This window comes from Xylocopa sonorina, chromosome 8, assembly GCF_050948175.1.
Source record: "Xylocopa sonorina isolate GNS202 chromosome 8, iyXylSono1_principal, whole genome shotgun sequence".
Taxonomy (NCBI): Eukaryota; Metazoa; Arthropoda; class Insecta; order Hymenoptera; family Apidae; genus Xylocopa; species Xylocopa sonorina.
The window spans coordinates 12,946,123-12,964,613 of NC_135200.1; the positions used below are offsets into that span (position 1 = coordinate 12,946,123).

The 18,491-nt window shown below is 49.0% G+C and overlaps 3 protein-coding genes across 7 annotated transcripts; 2 read left to right on the top strand and 1 right to left on the bottom strand.

Moving 5' to 3' along the window:
* Window positions 1-164: 164 nt before the first annotated feature.
* On the top strand, window positions 165-16,118 carry LOC143426556 (uncharacterized protein BRD3OS). 4 transcript variants are annotated; one of them, XM_076900130.1, is made up of 3 exons: window positions 165-284; window positions 15,495-15,634; window positions 15,862-16,118. In XM_076900130.1, the coding sequence occupies exons 2-3, from the start codon at window positions 15,539-15,541 to the stop codon at window positions 16,060-16,062; spliced, it is 297 nt and encodes a 98-aa protein (XP_076756245.1). In that variant the 5' UTR covers window positions 165-284; window positions 15,495-15,538; the 3' UTR covers window positions 16,063-16,118. The 4 variants fall into 4 exon arrangements, with proteins under 4 accessions (XP_076756245.1, XP_076756243.1, XP_076756246.1 ...); XM_076900128.1 differs by lacking the exon at window positions 165-284 and adding an exon at window positions 13,312-13,644; XM_076900131.1 differs by lacking the exon at window positions 165-284 and adding an exon at window positions 15,081-15,170.
* On the top strand, window positions 4,509-7,838 carry LOC143426542 (uncharacterized). The gene has a single exon (XM_076900103.1). The coding sequence runs from the start codon at window positions 4,674-4,676 to the stop codon at window positions 7,761-7,763; it is 3,090 nt and encodes a 1,029-aa protein (XP_076756218.1). The 5' UTR covers window positions 4,509-4,673; the 3' UTR covers window positions 7,764-7,838.
* Atg5 (autophagy protein 5) lies at window positions 15,699-17,898 on the bottom strand. Of its 2 annotated transcripts, XR_013102164.1 has the most exons (5): window positions 17,618-17,898; window positions 17,322-17,527; window positions 16,911-17,236; window positions 16,662-16,821; window positions 15,699-16,046 (listed from the first exon to the last, which is right to left on the bottom strand). XR_013102164.1 is itself a non-coding variant. In XM_076900122.1 (4 exons), exons 1-4 carry the CDS (start codon window positions 17,771-17,773, stop codon window positions 16,712-16,714), a joined length of 798 nt encoding a protein of 265 aa, XP_076756237.1. In that variant the 5' UTR covers window positions 17,774-17,897; the 3' UTR covers window positions 16,658-16,711. The 2 variants fall into 2 exon arrangements, 1 of the variants encoding a protein (XP_076756237.1); XM_076900122.1 differs by lacking the exon at window positions 15,699-16,046 and having other exon boundaries at window positions 16,658-16,821; window positions 17,618-17,897.
* Window positions 17,899-18,491: the final 593 nt, after the last annotated feature.

The following is an 18,491-nucleotide window of genomic DNA, read 5'->3' on the forward strand; positions in this document are numbered from 1 at the left end:
ATTTTTTTACCGCTCGGTCGATAAAGCGAACCGCGACGTAATAGTCATGGAGGTCAGCGGGAGGAAGAGAAAGAGAGACAGATAGAGAAAGATTATAACCGTGTAACGATTTCGTGCTCGAATTCAAGGTTTTCGCGGAAACGAAGCGTATACGGAAGATGTTAGTAGTCACTTCGAATCGTGGTCATCCGCGTCGTCGTTGTCTTTCGCCGTCGTCGTAACCAAAGGCAAACGCATGGCAACCTCGTCAACCTCGATACGCCTTCGCCAATGATAAGATAAAGGTTAGCGTGTGTATGTTTCTCGTGGACTCGCGAACGTGGGCGTTGTTGCATTTCACTTTGCTCGTGTGCACTTCGATCCTTGGGTTCGCTCTCGATAACGCTTCTTCTTTCTATTCGCCTTCCCTTTCGTCTTCCACTCGTCCCCTCCGTCTCCCCCGTGCGATATCGCGAAACGAAGCAAACGAGTGATAGTGCAAACAAACGGATCGAAGAATCTCGATGAAACGAGAGTTTCGTTCCGCGGGGTTAACCTCGGGCTCGCAGGTATGCGCAGGTATGCACGAGTAGGCGCCATCGTGTGACCGCCCACGGTGAAGGTATATTTCTGTATTCGTACGTGGGCAAACAAGCGATGCGACCAACTGTGACGCTTGATCTAGCCGTACGTACGAGCTGACCGGGACTAACTTTGCCTATTTCAGATAAGTCCCTGAAAATTCTCCGATGCGCCCAAGTCGTACAGGTTTCGCCAGGCTTATCGGGAACGTTCAAACAAATGGTAAAACTTGATATTCGAGATTTAGTAGCGCGGCAGTGGCGCGCGCTCTTGTGCATACGCGATCTGCTACGGTTTATCTAACTAAACGATTAGATCCGAAATGTACACTTTCATGCGGGATAATGTATGCAAAGCGAACGCACAAACACGCAGCAATGAAACTGTGCGCGCTGATGCACGTGTGGCGCTCTCCCAGTTAGCATGTACGTAAATAAACTTAGGTTATAGACGCGGGCCTGCAACTTTAGCAACAGCCGCTACTACTCATTCTGGACGAAAGAACGCGCGTTTGGACATTTACTGATTCTGGCAACACCTGCCCGACATGAGCGCGAAAGAAAGTAATAAGTAGGAAAGCGATTAATTAAATGAGGCATAACAAATCAACGCTCGAACGGGACTCGCTTGAAACGTAGCAAAGTGGTGCTACGTATTGGACGGTGGCCAAGTGTACGAAAATTTGAATAGCTTCGCTCGCACAGACGCGATTCCACCGATCGCTCTAGAGAAATAAGTATCATAGGCGACTGCTTGTCTTGCGTGCGCCAAGAACCCTTGACCGGTGCCCCAGCGCCGAGGCAACAGAGACGCGGATAACGGAGAGGACCGTCTAACGCGGTTTTTGCGAGGAATCGCGACCGCTACACCCTTTTCTTTCACGCTAGGATTCTCACGTGGCTCTTGCCGCGCAAGTAAGGTAGGTAAGGGCCACACGAGTAGTATACGGTACACAGGACTTAAAGGTGAGGTGTCGCGAGTCGAGGTGGTGGTAAATAGAAGGGCCTCGTCTCGCTTACTCTTACTCTCGATACGTACCCTGACTCTATCCTTCGACTGTCGCGTACCCGCGCGCGCACACAGACAGAGCCGTACGTGAAAAGAGAGCAAGGAAAGCGAAGGCTGCGAGGCCGAGGCAAACGAACATGGTGGAGAAAGAGAGGAAGAGAATGGTCGGCGTACATCATTTGGGCGCCGAGAAGTCTGGCGCGACCAGGCCAAGCCAGGCCAGGCCAGAGGCGCGTCTCTGGTTACGCGACCATTTGGGGCGCCAACCACATGGAACGCCGGCGAGGAGCGAGACGAAGGGCAGATAAAAGGGAAAAACCATAAGAGGGTAAAGAGAGAGAAAGAGAAAGAGAGAGAGAGAGAAGAGGGCCCCCGACAGGGGCCCAGTGGAAGCGAAGGTAGGCGTCCGAGAGGATCGTCGTCGTGCTCTGAACCGGGGAATCGCGTAGGGTGGCGTTCAGGAAGGAGAGGAGAGAGAAGGGGGGAATCAACGAAGGGGCCCCTGCAGACTACATTCCAGCGGGACGCGAGTTTTCAAACATGGCTACCCGCGTGAATGTAGGTCCACGACCGATCCTACAACACGTATACACATTCTACCTTACGAACTGCAAGATCTCTCTCTCTGTCTATCTCTCTCTCTCTCTCTTACTCTCAATCTATCTCTCGCTCACGGTCCTCTCCCGTCTCTCTTCTATTCCGATTGCTCTCCGTTTCTCCTGCGCAATCTGCTCGGTACGATTCCCTCCCATAGCGTGCTCCTTCCCCTGTAATGCCTGCTCCGTCACACGCTTATACAGACACAAACCCGCAGGATCCCCCTTGCCCCTTTACACCATCGGGTTGTTCGTTTCCTCTCTCTCCCCTCGCGGCAACCCGGACGGCCCGGCCGACCGAGCTGGCGACACCCTGTCTGGCAAGACCGGCCGTCGGACAAAGGAGGGGGAGCCTGGCCGCTGCGTTGCCACGTCCTCGGACTTCGGGCTGCGCCTACCTTCGGCCCCAAGGACAAATCCGATGAACGTGCCAGCCGTCGTGGCGTACTTAGGCGACTGGCGGTCTGCTACCGCCGCACCGCTTTCCACACGATATGCCTCATACCGATATTATTCCATGATCGCTCTTATTCCGTCTGTCGTGCGACGCGTCGAGCCTTCCGTCGCGGTTCGAATGACGCGATCTCGGTCGCAAAAAAATCCTGCGGATAAAGAGTGGAACGGTGCGTACGACGAAACGAAAGGGAAGAAAATCCGATTCCCTTATAACGACGGTCACGAAATGCCAGAGGAATGAGGCACGCTCGTAAAACTATGCGAAGGTCGGGGATCGTGTTCTCGAGAGGCAGGTATCCTCTCTCGTTACAACGTTACTGGTCCTCGGATGCATTTAGGTGGGACCCCGAAGACGGGGTATGATCAACGGTGCGAGAATAACCAGCAAGATTCTTAGAAATGTAGCAGGGTGCCCGTTCGTAGAAGCACACGGGAGGATCGGTCGGGTCTCGGTTTCTGCTGGTGGCGCGAATCGTGGAAATTTACGAGGCCTCGGCTCGTTTCTTTCTACGTGACTCGTCTCGCTCGCTCTTGTTCCGCCAAAGTGTACGCTATATAACACGCGGCTTGCGTCATTGCTCGCAGGTCTCTCTCCGCGTCCGTATACGCTGCGGCCTACGTGCGGCTCGGCGACATGGCAACCGCGCGTAAAGCTAAACATATTAACTGTCGGCTCACGCCACAAAAACAACATGATCTCATTCCACTACGTACATGCGAGGAACGTGCGATTCGCATGCACGCATCGAAATCTCATTCAGCGATAACTGGCAGCTGAGAAACGAAAATAAGAACGCGATGAGAACGACGACGAACAACCGAGCGGACAGCAACGACTCGTAACGGTAACCCGGTAGAATGTCGGTGGTAATAGCTGGCAAATAACAATCCGCATCCCATTACCCCACCGGGGGCCTTTGCAATAAGGACGGCTACAGCCCTAACGAAATTACCGCTACCAGCAAAGCTGACACGGCCACGGTCGCTTTTCCTGGAAAACAAATTCCCCCTTGCCTCGCTGGCCTTTCCCCTTATTCGTTGCCAATAAAACTTGCTAGACGACGGTCGCCGCTAGGTCGGCGCTAGGTACGGCAGCTTTCAAGAATCGTGCGCCGTACACGAAGCCTGACGTACGGTCTTCAACGATTTAACCCAGATAACGCGCTTAATCTGTGCGGCGCGAGAAAAGATCGCGCGAATCGGCGAGCTCTCGATTCTCTTTCGATCGGCTCGCGCGATCCGAACGCTGTACGCTCGCGCTGAAAGTGTTCCACGCGACATATGCTAGCGTAAGGACGACGAGAAAAGGCACGGTCGTGCCGGCGAGGAGAAAGGCGAGCAAAAATCCGCGGCTCCATGCTGGCTAGCGCGACTAGGGAGCTGGGCGAGCAGCGAGCGAGCGAGCGAGCGAGCAGGCAGTCGGACGAGCGTGGCAGACAACATGGCGCCGAGTGCAGCGTCGTCACGCCGGCGTGACGTTTCCCGCGCGCGTCATTAACGGAAGTGAGCACACAAAATGGCGGAGTTTTACGGCGCAGAGGTGTGAAAGGGAGGAGAGAAAGGCGAGAGGGTGCGAAAGGGGCACGGCGGTGGTAAGGGGGGACGAAAGGGGGGCCAGAGGGGGCGCCTACGGGTGCGGGCAGTCAGGCAGGATGACGAGAATCGTAGAAAGAGAGGAGTTGGTGGAGGTTAGGTCGGTGGCGCAAAGAAAGAAGAATGACTGGTGGCCGGCGGCGGCGGTGGACTAGCGCCTGTGCTGTTCGAGTGGGACCCGGGGGGACGTCGAGGGGGCGCTCGCTGGATAGAGAGAAAAGGACGAGGAATCGATAGAGCCTGGGTGGCGGAGAGAGAAAGGACGACGGTGCGAGCGGAGCGCGATGATGGTGGGGGAAGCATGGTGCGTGACCGAGAGTGCGGCGAAGAGCGCGGGGTGGAGCTGGTGCGCGCGGTAAGGGGCGAGTAGAGGGAGCGAGCGAGCGAGCCGGCGACGCGAGAGGGGAAGGGAAAGACCGTTTCAGTGGGAAGCAGCCGCAGTCGTCGCCGGTGGTGGGGATGAAAATTAGTTACGGCATCTACCAAGACCTAAAAGGAACTCCGTGCGCGGCGCGGCCAGGCCACTTCGTGCAATGTTACGCGTTAAGGTACCCCCGTGCGTCGTTGGCAGTGCCCGGTTTCGAAGCTCATCGTCGTCATCGCCGCGGTCGTTCTCGTTCCCGTGTTCTACGTGACACGGTCATCGTGTCGCGTTCCGTCGAGAGTTCGGTGCGCGGAAGCATATACATTATGGCTCATGGCGTAAGCGAGGTGCTCAGTGAGGGGAGCACGGTGAAAATGGTGCATCAGAAACAACAGCAGCAATCGGTGCATCAACAGCAACAGCAGCAGCAGCAACAGCAACAACAACAGAACGCGAGGAAATCGGTCGGCGTGATGGGCAGCAGACGGATATTCGCGCCGGCCTTCAAGCTCAAGGTTCTCGATTCGTACCGTAACGATATCGACTGCCGTGGTAATCAACGGGCCACCGCCAGGAAGTACGGGATTCATCGGCGACAAATACAAAAGTGGTTACAGTGCGAGGATAATTTGAGAAACAGTTGCGCCGAGGCTGGGACTACCGGAGTATCGGTGTCGACGACGGTGATCTCTCCCGCGGGTGTTTCCAAGCCGGACGGTGCCGTGACGGAAGCCACGGGGTCTGCCGTGACTCCAGCAGCGCCGGCCTTGAACCTCAGCCTCGCCAGACTGCACGGCGACGAGCTGGCTACACAGCAAGGGCCCCCACCTCTTCTTTCTCATCCTACTCATGGTGTAGGTTCACCCTCTTCGCCCCAATATGCTTCTCAATCCGGCACCGCGCCGGTTTTGCCCGTTCGTATCGGGTATCAGGAATATTCCGTCGACCCCGAGCAACGTCACGTCCAACAACGTCGGGAGCAGGAGGATCGAATACAGGTAACGGTGGACGTGCACGGTTACACGGAGGCGCGCGGTGATCCGGAGCCTAATTACTACGTTCTAAATTCGGACGGGCAACGGGAACAGGAGAATTTCGACGGCCGTAACGAGACGAAGGTATACCAAACTCTGACAGCGTATCGTCACGTGCCGCCGGTCCGCCAGGAGCATCGATACGGCAACGAGAGCGATATCGCGATCGGCACCGCGGCTATGCACCGGCATCGTTCACCGGCGAGTCATCGTCGGCTCGAGCAAAATTACGGGGACGTGGATTCATCGATGGACGGGAAAACGTCGTACGGTTTGCTGCTAGCGCCGTCGATGATAAAGACGGAACGAGCGAGCCCAGACTCGGCGGCGACGCCAGGGCCGTGCGAGTCGACGTGTTCCCCCGGCGTCTCGCCTGTTTCACATCCAGCCAACGGCACCGGTCCGACCAGCTCTAGCTCCAGCTCAGCCGCCTCCGTTCACTTCGGTTCCCCGCTTAGGGCCACCGGGAGCCCGTGCATGCACGTGCACGAGCACCACGCATACGCGCACGCCTCCCCGACGCCGGATTCCGAGAAACAGATCCCGCCGTCGCCCCTGCACCTCTCGCACCAGAGAGAGTCCAAGGAAACGACGACGCCCCGTCCCGGAGAGAAGGGAGCCAAGGAGAGCGTTGCGGAGGCGGCAGAAATCGCCGGCAGACCGGTAGTTAAGAAAGAAATCAAACCGGAAGAGGAGGAAACGGTTACCGCTACCACCGAGGAGGGACGAGAGTCCTCCGTTCCATCCTCGTACGTCGATTACCAACGACCACCTGCGGCTACACTAACCGATTCCTGCCCGGTGAGTCCCGTCTACGATCGGGAAGGATACTCGTTGCCCTCCAGTCCTCGTGGACCGACCAGTTCCGGAAGATCCAGCAGCAGTTGCTCGGACAGCGAGATGGACCCCCTCGACTGCTCTTCCGGTAGCCACAACTCGTCCAACGACCTCGCTCGCCGCAGATCCTTCTCCCTGAGATTCAAGCTGGACGTTCTGGACGCGTTCCACAGGGACGTCGGCGTGGCGGGCAATCAGCGCGCCACTGCCAGGAAATTCGGGATAAATCGCAGGCAGGTACAGAAGTGGCTCGGACAGGAGACAGAGCTCAGGGGCGAGATAGCTGTTCGCGGTAACTCGAGGCAGCGACTCGGGCCCATCGTCCAGGATTCCGCTTCCGGTGACTCACCGGTGGATCTGAGAACGTCCAACTACATTTCTGGCTTATCGCAGGATCGAATCGAAGCCGAGTACGAGCGATCGCCTCCGCCTCTGTACTGTTGCGACGTCGGTTCCTCCCCGTCCTCCTCGTCCTCCTCGTCGCAGCATCACCCGTACTACCAGCAGCATCCAGCTACGGTCGACGCAACTTCCGAGAGCGAGCCGATCGTTTCTTGCAATCTCCCCTGTTGCATGGATGGCCACGCTGCGACAACGGCCGCTCCGTGCTACCAGGAGGCCTCCATAAGAGGACCTTGCTACACGGACCCGCAGATCAGGCTGTACTGTTATTCCCCTCGAGAATATTCCTCGGAGATCGCCTCGATCCCCGAGCACGCGGACGAATTCTCGTCGCCGTTGAAGAGGCAGCACTGCAACGTCTCTTGCTGTTACGAGGCTCTCTCGTCGCCCAAGAGGCTGTGCCTGGAGGTCGACGAGCCGGTCAGGACCAATTCCTGCCAAGAAGTGCCTCCGCAGGAGACGCCGCTCTGTCTGGTGAAGCCAAAGAGGATCGTCGACGTCTCCCCGTCGAGGACGGAACCGGTGACGAGCACAGTGCCGACGCCACCGGTGTCCATCGCGCATCCGCCACCGCCTCCGACTCCAGGACCGATCTCGAAGAAGGACGCCATCCTGTTCAAGCCCTACTTGGACAATCCCGTGAGCAAACCTACGAAAGAGCACGCTGCTATTCAAAGAGGCTTGTCGCCCGTTAGCAATCACAACGTCAACAACAACAACAATAACAACAATAATAACAATAACAACTGCCAAAGTATCTGCAACTTAAACGAAGGCAGGAGCCACGACTACGCTCTCGAGCTTAGCTTAAGACTGCCGGTGTCCTGGAGGGCCCATCAGAGTCCGTACATCGAGATCCCGCAGGTCAGGAGCGCGTTCGTTAGGTATCCAGCGAGTCCTCATTACAGTTAATCGGAAACCTTGTACGATCCTCGACTCCGCGGAAACGGGATACCTCGTCGATCTGTTTAACATCGCTAGGCGTCGAGCACGTCACGGAATCGATCGTGTTCAACGGTCAATCGTACAATAACGTTAGGCAACAGGCTACCTGTCGTTTACATTGAAATTCGTATAGGAACTTGGTGTTCGAGTCGGTATTCGTAGGCCAATAAAATCGATTCCCAGGCACTCGTCGCGCGGCAAGGACCTCGCGGAAAGGATTCACGGTGGAAGGATCGATTTGTACGTGATCTACGACACGTACCGCGCCACGTAAGCGTTTATCGTTTCCCCGGATCGTCGGTGCCGCGCGTTTATACATCACGATAAAGTCTTAATCGGCCATTGGGCGAGCCGGGACGTGGAAGGAGATTACACACGACCGCGTCCCCGGTCTGCGTCTTTTTCCAACCTCTCGCGGCCCGCTCTGTCTTTCTCCCATCCGCGAAAATCGGCCGCGGCGTGGTACACACGCCAGCACTCTTTTTTTTATTCCGCGCCGCGTTATCATCGAGATGAACGCGTTCGACCGGCTATCGGCTAGGCCGTTTAGAGGTCGAGTGCGCTCGCTATAATTACGGAATTATGTCAGCCTCTGGGCGATACCGATCGCGAGGAAAACTCTCCCGCGTACCATCGCGAGAGTTACGCAACACCACGATGCGTCCTTTTTTGCAGCCAGTTGTTTTCCAGAAAAGCTCGCATCCTAATACGGGGACAGAAAACGTTGGCAGCTCGCCTCGACTTTGTACAATTCTTCGGTTAACCTTTTTTCTCTGGTAAATGCCGTTCCATAGAAAATTTCGATTCGCTCATCCGCTAATTTTACGCGTGTCGACAATACATTTTAATTATCGAAACGCAGTCGCGTAAACATCCCGAACGCGGCTGGCAATGCAACCACGCGATCGCTGCCAATGTTCTCCCCGGTCTACGACGATTGTCGAATCGTCCTCTCTTTGTTCTATCCGTGCAGATTTCTAAGGCGACCCGTCAGCGCCACGGCATCCGAGTTTTCCACGTACCACCGATGGAATCTTCCCGTTTCGCGTCCAGTCGAGGATCGATTTCTAGATATCGTTTAATTGCTCAAACAATCTCTTCCATTAGCGCAGCTGTGCGCCACGCACCGCGCGCAAGTATTACGACAGGGTTTCGTCTCCGTTTCTTCTCTCTTCTTTTCCGAATACTCCCTTCCCCGCTCTCGGCCAGATCGTTAACAATTTTCCATCTCGGGGTCTCTCCTCGTTTCCTTCCCTCTCGATCGACCGCCGTGTAAATATGTAAATACGAGAAGGGATCGGACGTGATTAGAGATACGAATTTTTGAACGATCGACGTAGCGAATCGCGCGCGATTCGAGTGTTCGTGGGTATTTTTGTATACGCCAGTTCTGCGAGCTCGAGGAGGAAGGAAAAGGGGGCAAAATGTCGAGGAAGGTCGCTGCGAGATATTTCGTCGTCGTGACAGCCATCCGTGCCTTTTTTTCTCGCTGATCCTGAAGCAAACGCGTAGCCCGACATAGGAGAAACTTACACGTAGGTTTAGTAGTCGTACATAGAGCTATATTTTGTACAAATTTGTGTCTTAATTCCGTCTGCGGAAGGGGAAACGTAATAAATAAACGACGAACCGTTTCGCCGTGGTGAAACTTACTAGATCGAGAACGCAACAAAATAATTTGTAGATACTTTTCTTACTGATAATCGCGCGAATACTGACAATCCAACGTACTACGTCGAAACGATTCGTCTATTGGTGAGAACGTACTCGACCGGGTCCAAGGGTGACCGTCGAGAGGACGCATACACGGTAATGCCTCAAAAAAAAAAAAGGAAAAAAAAGAATCCGCGTGCCTTACACGACATACATATGATAGAAATAATAGAATTACACAAGGACGTGTAATATCGTCCGACATCGAGTGTTCGAATTTAGGCTTGTGTATGCATTTGCTCGTGGAATGGACCATAAAATATTAAGTTAGCCTTCTCCGAGCTCTATTCATTCAAACAGTTGAAAATAGTATAAACTTATATCGATTAGAAGTAGAAAGGAAAATAATTTTTGTGAAATATGAAATGAAATTCGTAATTGGTCCAGAGCTCAGAATGGTTAATTTATTCTTAAACATAATTCGCGCGTCTACGTCGTTTCTAGCGTTCACTCTACGGTTCGTAGTATCCCGTCTGGCTTGCAACCGATTCTCGAACTGATAACGCGTACTTTTTTTTATCACACGAACGGCCTTCGCGCTATCGTCGCGAAGAAAGTTCCTTAATCAGCGGAAAAGCGTCGAAAATTCCTTGTAAAGTGACGTCTCTGATAATCTATCACGTAGAATCGATTGGGAGAGAGATAAATCGGCGACTGGTGTGCAGTGGGGATCTGCGAAGACCATAGTTCAACCTGAAAAGTCCACGATCCGCGATGGGAAAACGAAAATAGCCAGTTCCACGATCGTTCCGCGGCTCCCCGCAATTAAGAGCGTCGGGTCGCGGCGAAGAAGGGCAATTTTCTGAATTACCATGGCAGACGTGGCCAGTTACGTCAATGTTTCAATATTCAGGCTCAATCGAGCTCGTTCCATGCGCGGCTAATCTCACGCGGTTGCGACAGCAGCGCGCATTATCGGCCAGAGTAGGATGCACTTGCGCATCGTCGCCACGGGTCAACGATATTTACCTAGGCATTTGTCTCTTTTCCAATCATTAACGAAAACAACGAAATCGTGTCGAGCGATATCACTCGCGCTTCTTTTTTTCGGAGTAAAACCAATTTGCGAGATCCTTTCAACAAACGACACGCTCGAGAATCGAATGCGAGGACGATGGGAAAAGGAACCGTACCATTAGCCTTGTCCGTGTCCGTCGGTGAGGGTCAAGGTGGCAATGTACAATAAAATGTAGCGTAATCGTAAGCCATAATGAATTACATAATGCCATAACAACGTTTTACATAATAAACGTAACGTCGAACCGACTGAGACGAGAGAGAGCGAGAGAGAGAGAGAGAGTGAGAGAGAGAGGTAGTGCGTGCTCGATAGCGCGAGAAGTAAATCCGCGTCTGTTTGCGTGTGTAACTCAACGGCGCGCGTTTCGAACGCGCGCACGCGTGTGTCCTGTGTGTGCACAGCCCACAAGAGTCTATTAAACGAGGCATAAAGCATTGTATAAGCAACATTTGTTTTTTTTAAGTGCATCAAACTATGCGAACGGAGGGCAAAGAATGAGGATGGGAGAGGCGCGAAGGGAATGAACGGTTGGTTCGAAAAGTTTCGTGGGCGAGCCCCCACGTTTTAAAGTCCGTACGCGTGTGTACTCGGAGACACGTATACACAGAACCATGTACACGAACACAAAAATTTATACAGACAGACAGACACACACACAAACACACACAATTAATTATGTTGTAAGCATAATGCTCGTGTATCGTATATGTACAAAGAAATTTATATATAGCGTTGAAGAATAGAAACAGAGCGACTTTATATATATAGATATATATTATATATATATAAATATGTATATGTATACATAATTATTATATTTTAATATGATCAAGTTGTATGTAATTGTAATAAGAACGAAGCGCCTGAGAAACTCGCCCCCGGTGCCTTTTTAAAAGATCGCTCCGTGCCTTATAGCTTCGGTAACGCGCGAGGAGAGGGACCAAGGACCAAAGTGTCTCGCGTCCTTAGAACGAGCCACGTATTTTTCTTCTTCTTCATTTTTTTTTGTACGCCCTCTCCGCGGCGACGAAGCGTACCCGCGCGGCTCTTGGCAAGGATACGCCCGAGGAAAAAGAGAACACCGGTGACTCGTCCAAGTGTGTAATAGTATCAGTATTGAAATTTATTCGTTTATTTATTTGGTCGTCATTCCGACCGCGTCAAACAAAAAAAAAAAAAAAAAAGAACCATCAATTTTGTGTCATCGAATAAACCAGATCGATTCAATTATTGCGTACGTAGAACAGACTCTTCTCTTTCTTTTCTCTCTTCCTCCCCTTCTCGACGTCGTTTCGACGCTCGTTTCGACGACGTCGATCCGGATTCGCGGGCGTCGCGGAACGAAAATCATTCGGAACTCCTTCGCCGAGTGGCGGTTCGAAGTGTGATAATCCACGATACTTTTCTTTCTTCTTCTTTCCTTTGTTTCTCTTCGCGCGCTGGTGAGATTCCCCAACGAGCGTTGACGAAAGCGGCGTGCGTCGCGCGCGTTTCTTAATTCGCCAGCAAAATTCGCCCGATTACCGACCATATCCGTTATTGTGATTCACCGTGAGTCGACGCTGGCGCGAGAGCGTGAGAGGGAGAAACCGAAGAGCGTGAGAATGATTGAGAATGATCTTAATGTACGGTGAGACAGTCGTCATCGACGTGTCAGTCGTTTTTTTTTTTGTACGCTCGATTCAAATGAAAATCATTGTATTAAATATTGTATTATATACACACACGCGTAGATTACGAGAATTTGAGAGGAAATATAAGAGACTATTTTAAAAGAGATCGTAGTCGCCTGCTTCTGTATATACTGTCTGACAATCACGACACCACCGCTGTTCCTTTCCTTTCATTTCGATCTTGGCCACGGTGTTGCTCCAATCAAAAAATCGCTATAAATAATTGATAACCTGCGCGTGACACGTGCAATTTGTTAACCTTTTTTCCGGCAGTTTTTCGTCGGAGTAATCGCAGCCGGATTACCTAATCGAGGAAACGTACTTGATTATATGCATTTCTTCGGGGCGCATACACGCGTGGCAGACTGAGCGTCTCGAGATAACAGAGAAGCTGATAATTCAACGAATATTGACACAGTCGAACGAAGATAAGACGTGTCGATGTACACAAGTTTCCTACACGGAGCAGCGGTGTCGTCTTTGATCTCGATTTTGTTTCATTCGAGAATTCGTTACGCAACCCCATCGATGCTCGAACGGCGAGGTAAAACACAATTACGAATGTAAATGAGGAAGCAATGAATAACTTTGTCCTTGTCAATCGGAGATTTATAGCGTCTCGTCGTTTTCCTTCCTAACGACGGGGTAATAACAGGAGCAGTACTTCGATATTCCAAGGAACGTCTGCATAGTATCTCACGTGGTCGAGTAACACGGTTTACTTATAGTCGATGAGTACGCGATGGGTATCGCAGTGGCCATTGTTTTAACAGCCATTTTTTCTTTAACAGAAGTTAATCTTATCTAATGAAATACCTCGCGAGAAACTTATATAAAGTCATCGCGCGGCGCTTTACTCTTAATTGCGCTGGTGAATTCAATAATGCAATTTCCAGCAACCCGCACCGCCTCTACGTTGAACACGCACGCCAAGCATTTGTTTCCCAATACTCTGGGATACCAACGTGAAACGTGTTACTTTTGCCGGTGAAATGAGTGTATTTTGTCACGAGGCTTTTAACTAATTCCGTCGCATTCGAGCGAGGAGTGCAGTCATGCCGGAGATAAGCGGCGGCCGACTCATAGCGATTCGTTTCATCAGTGAAGCATCAGTCACATCGGATGCACACTCATACCATCGTACGGGGCACAATCGATGCAACCGATGCATTGTTTCCGTTATCGCGGTTGATTGGTAGTATCCACGGATCGACGATCGCGCACGTACTCGCTAAACTTTCTAAGCACGCAACCGCACGCTTGCCTGCGCGCCACGCAGTTGCCGTTCATCTACTATACACCAGTGTCGATATAAATGACGTAAAGATTCTTTATCGTTTCGCAGCACTTTTTTGAATTGCTAAACGTCCGTTCATTCTTAAGACCCGATGAGCTTTTACTGGGAGGAAATGACTGCATTTTCATTTGCATTCACCGGCAAGGCGTAAGTACAAAAAGTAATAGACGTGGTAATAGGAAGAAAATGAATTACACTTTTTATCGAACGTCTCTTTCAACTTACTGAGAGGCTGAAGAATGCCGTGCGTGCAGCTGCACACGTGCGTGTGACGCAACGTATTCTCGTCTATCCCTCTAGAGCGTACGCTGCAATTAATTGAATCGTAATGAGCGTAATTAATTTCACTGGAATTCAACTGGAAGTTGAACTACTGGACTGTTCATTTTACGCGTTCGATACATGATTATCTGTTTAAGTAGAAAAGGGAGTCGCAAAAATTAATCAAAAGTGTACGCGGAGGGAGGAATGACCGAAAAAAGTTGGTCAAGAAAGCTGTCACTGTGGCTGAACAGCTTTATAACAGCTTTTAACACTATCATGCATTACAGGCATTTGCGTTATCGACCGTGGCATTGTGGTTACGCTGATTTATCGATACTAGTCTAAAATTTCTTTGGAAGATTAATTAACATCTCATCATCTTCGTTGCAGACTGTTTCATTCCGTTGGAATCAAATGGAGCTCGAAAAATTCACCGTAATCAAAGTTTCGAATAGCGGGAGAATGAAACCTGCATTATCTTCGTTTGAAAACTAGTTTCGAATGCGATTGCATCGAGAGGAATAAAAAAAGAAATTAACGGTGTTTGTTGAAAGTCCCCCTACATTAAATCGTAATAACAACGCTAGTCGTTTCTATTAAGACCACCGCGTGCGCGCAAAGTAGACCTTGAATCAAAGTATGACTGATGCAACGCTTCAATCAACGCCAATAAATGTCACCGACTGGTGCAATGCAATTAGGAAGGGTGCAGCACATGCAAAGAAAAAATTCGTGCTAATATTACGCTATATATGTTTACCATGCTCGTGTACCGCTACACGTAAATCCTTTCGAATTAAAGTTAGATTCGCGTGGATCGCAGCAATTCCGCTAAGGACGCGCGTATACGTGCGACCGTTATATGTTTTAGTAAATCGTTTCGTATTCAGAAGTAATAAACTACTCTCTGCAACGCTGAAAAATGCACTGCAGAATTCTACACGTCTGGCGTTCTCAACCGGAAATTCGAATGGGATACCAAAAAGTTTTTGGCTTCGTTCCAATTGACGAATAACGTGCCTTCTGTTTGCGAGTTAAAGATCAGCGAGGCGACAAGTCTCGGGTTTCGTTGATTATTCTTGCTGTGTACTTCTTGTCCATCCGCCGATACCATCGGACAGTGCTTACAAATTGCCAGCTATTTTAAAAAGAATCAAACCGGACCACGCTTTATCACCGATCCATCTCCCTTACTGGTACATCATACTAATACGCTACGCCATACGTATCTTCAGGCGTGACTTTAGAGGAAAGACACGATTGAACAACGATTTAATACTAAAAGATGTTCATAGATCGCATACTCGAAAATCGCTACTTACAGTTGGTGAGGATAGCTGACAGTAAACTGCACTTGTTTTCTCGAAAGGGAGGGAGTAATACAAAGAAAGTTGAAATCGCGCAGTACAGTGAGTATTAATTCTGAAAACAGTGGGAAGTCACTGTTTTGCCGCGTCGTGAAAGTCCAACCGCAGTTTATTTTTATCCTAGACGAACGTGTGCCTCCTCTCCATCGTTTCTCCTGACTGTCCCCTTTGGAGCACGTGTCTTTTTTCACTGTCCTTTGTTCCGCTCTCTTTTGGTAGATATCGTCTCACGAGACGCGAAGCGTGCATCTTTCTTGGTTGATGGTCTCGCCGGTTCGTTGAGCAGAGGAATTTTTCGAACGATCACGCGTTGCGACCGCTTCATGGGGCATCGTTTTAATTCGTGAACCGATACGTCTGTCACAGGTGTTGCGGTCTCTGGTTTAAAGTCTGCTGAGGAAAATTTGTAAATGACGGAGCATTATGAACCGCCCGAGGAGAAGGCCGTACTGACCAAGGAAGAGATTCACAAGAGATACCAAGACGCAGCCCTGATCATATTTAAAGTAACGGTTTATTTACCACGCTTTAAAATTCTGCTAATAAAAACAAAACAAAAAATGCCATCTCTCGTGATTTAGTTAAATATAGAAATAACTTTTTATTAATCTTATTTGTAAGCTCAGATAACTGTTTTAATACACAAATATATATGTATTTTAAAAACATCTTCTATACGACTATGTACATATTTACGAGACATTATTATATTAAATGGCTCTCTGAGTTACAGGAACAACAAAGTAAGAAGGAGGTAGTGAACTACTTGACTTTTGGAACGAGCCGCAGAACTATGGAGTATAGTAACTACGGTAACCAACCTGTTATTGTACGGAGACCGACGAGTTCTTTGGCAACTCGCAACGATGGAACCGTGTCTTCGCAAATATTAAGGATATATCGAAAGCCTCGGGACAGCTGTGCAATAAATTAATCTATGATTTAATCGTTGTTTTCGATTATTAATTAAACGATCGTATCTTTATTGTAGTGGTTTGGCACCTTTAACGTTTCCCGTTTCTCTTTCATTTCTTCCGCAATACGGTATTAATTAAACTTTGCTTTATCTCCGTTAAAAGTATTCGCACTGAGTTCGTAACATCGATTGCACCCTTAATCGGTATGTTTATGTACATAAGTGATTTTTTAAAATATTTATATAGTTATATTTATACAATATATATTTTTTTTCTTCCGGATACATCATTATTAATTGAATTACAATTCATTCAATTTATAAATAAATGTGGTCCGATATCGATCCGGCCTTAGCACAGGTCCAGCATTGCGATTTTTTCTCTTTTTTTCTTTACGATAAAATTTGCATACGTTCGCGCGTTCTAAGAATTTAAGCAACGAATAATAGGTTCGCGTTTAATTGTCCTTTGCTTTAAGATGTTACAACGATGCGTTTATGACTTTGTATAAAATAAATATGCGACAGAGGGCGTAGAGATTAAAAAGATCCACGGTAATGGGACCTTAATTATAGTAACCAGTAATACCGGCGAGAGAAAATAGCGTTTAACTCACATTTCACGAAATTCTCATCGATAATAATGCAACTGGCTGTTTCATATGGGTTATGATGTCACAATTAAATGTAGAAAATTATCAGGATAACTCAGATGCTCTGACATCCACTGAAGGGGTGTTTCCAAGGGTGGAGTAATACCGTGAGTAAGCACTGTCACTGTAAAAGAAAGACAAGTACGCAAAACCCATAGGATTAGGTTGCAATATACTTAGAGCACTTTTAATCCGATACAAATAAATATTCACCGTTTTCATTGTCCGGGAATACTTCATTCAATAAATGCCTTAACGTTTTCCTCTGGCCTTCCTCATTGGTCGGTTTCACAAGTTTCTGTACATATTTGTCCTCGCTTATATAACAACGAAATGGTATATATTTGAAACCCTCTTCTGGGTTGCTAGCTTCCATAAGCTTTCGGTTCACAGACCAGAATTGATCGAATTTGTCGTTAAGTAAACCAGACCACAGTTGATTATGGTCTTTCTTCTGCATACTCGATACAACCTGACTTCTGTGCTTTAATACATCCGATTCCTTTATACAGGAGAGAAAATACGCTTCAACTACTTCTCTAAAATAATGAAACGATTCGATCAGATACCTTGTGACCAGCCGAATTAATTCTAACCACTTGTAAACAAAACTGATATACTTGCTTGTTCTGACAGTGCATCAATATATTCTCTGGGAACCTGTCAAAGTGAACAACGATGTTCCAGGGTAATTGAACGTCGTTTGAATATATATCCAAAAGAACGCCGATCGGATAATGCCACTTCAAGGGGATACCGTTGAACTCTAACCACATTTCATGCTCTTGTTTACTGTCACTTTGTATGTGTCGAATAAAATGTTTCCGCACCTAATCGAGAAGATGGAAAGCAATGACGGAGAGAACGCTTAAAAACGACGCGCGTACATACTTTTCTGATAATCAATCTGTATTATTTACCTTGTCAGTGCACAAAGGGAAGTAACTTAACCTAGGTACCATAAGATAATACGGATCAGGCCCTTGCAACTCGCATATTTCCTCTGAATCGAGCGTGAAACAAACGGGAATTTTACCATCCCAAATTTCCCTCAGCACCTCCCTGTCATTCGCCATTATACGTACGACCGCGGGTTCCGTTTGTTTCAATTCATTCGAACGTTCAAAAACAATCGCGTACTCCACGACAAGAGGTTATGTTTTTCGTCTGCTACAAAAATGTATTCGGATAATAATAATAATGGTAATATCGAGCAATCGATACGTCGAATATCGAATGCGCATTTCTACGATAGTTCGACGCGGTTCCTCGAGATCGCGCCACTCTACTCGACGGAACTTAAATGGATAACTTAGAACTCTATCCATCGTGAACCGGTAAATTTCGAACGATCCGTGCACCGCGTACATAGCGTGAGACGTAGAGAATGTATACTTTTTTCGCATTTTTACCAGCGACCACGCTTTCCTGAAAAATACGAGAAGCTAAAAGGAATCGAATGAAAAAGTATGACGTTTCTCCAGTTCACTTGACCCGTTACCATTTCAAAGCTTCGAAACGCAACATTTTTTTACAGATCATCCCCGACGTTTTGCGACCGCGTCGCAGTGTCGCCGTGCGAGCTCGAGAGAGTGACTCGCGTAAAGGGAAGTGCGATAACGCGAGAAAATATCGAGAGACACGCGGTTACTTCAAATATAAACAAGCGAGTCAGATTTGTTATCCGTTAAGCGGGAGTATCGTCGGGTGAGCGAACGTATTTATCGCGCGAACCTTTGAACTTTGAGAGGGCAGAAAGAAAACTCGACTCTCTTCTCGTCAACGTCACGATAA

Coding starts and splice junctions, on each gene's coding strand:
- LOC143426542 (XM_076900103.1), top strand. CDS start 4,674: ATGAAAATTAGTTACGGCATCTACCAAGACCTAAAAGGAACTCCGTGC.
- LOC143426556 (XM_076900130.1), top strand. CDS start 15,539: ATGACGGAGCATTATGAACCGCCCGAGGAGAAGGCCGTACTGACCAAG. Junction 15,635..15,861: donor CAGCCCTGATCATATTTAAA/GTAACGGTTTAT, acceptor TCTGAGTTACAG/GAACAACAAAGTAAGAAGGA.
- Atg5 (XM_076900122.1), bottom strand. CDS start 17,773: ATGGCGAATGACAGGGAGGTGCTGAGGGAAATTTGGGATGGTAAAATT. Junction 17,237..17,321: donor TTGATGCACTGTCAGAACAA/GCAAGTATATCA, acceptor TCATTATTTTAG/AGAAGTAGTTGAAGCGTATT. Junction 16,822..16,910: donor ATTCCCGGACAATGAAAACG/GTGAATATTTAT, acceptor TTTCTTTTACAG/TGACAGTGCTTACTCACGGT.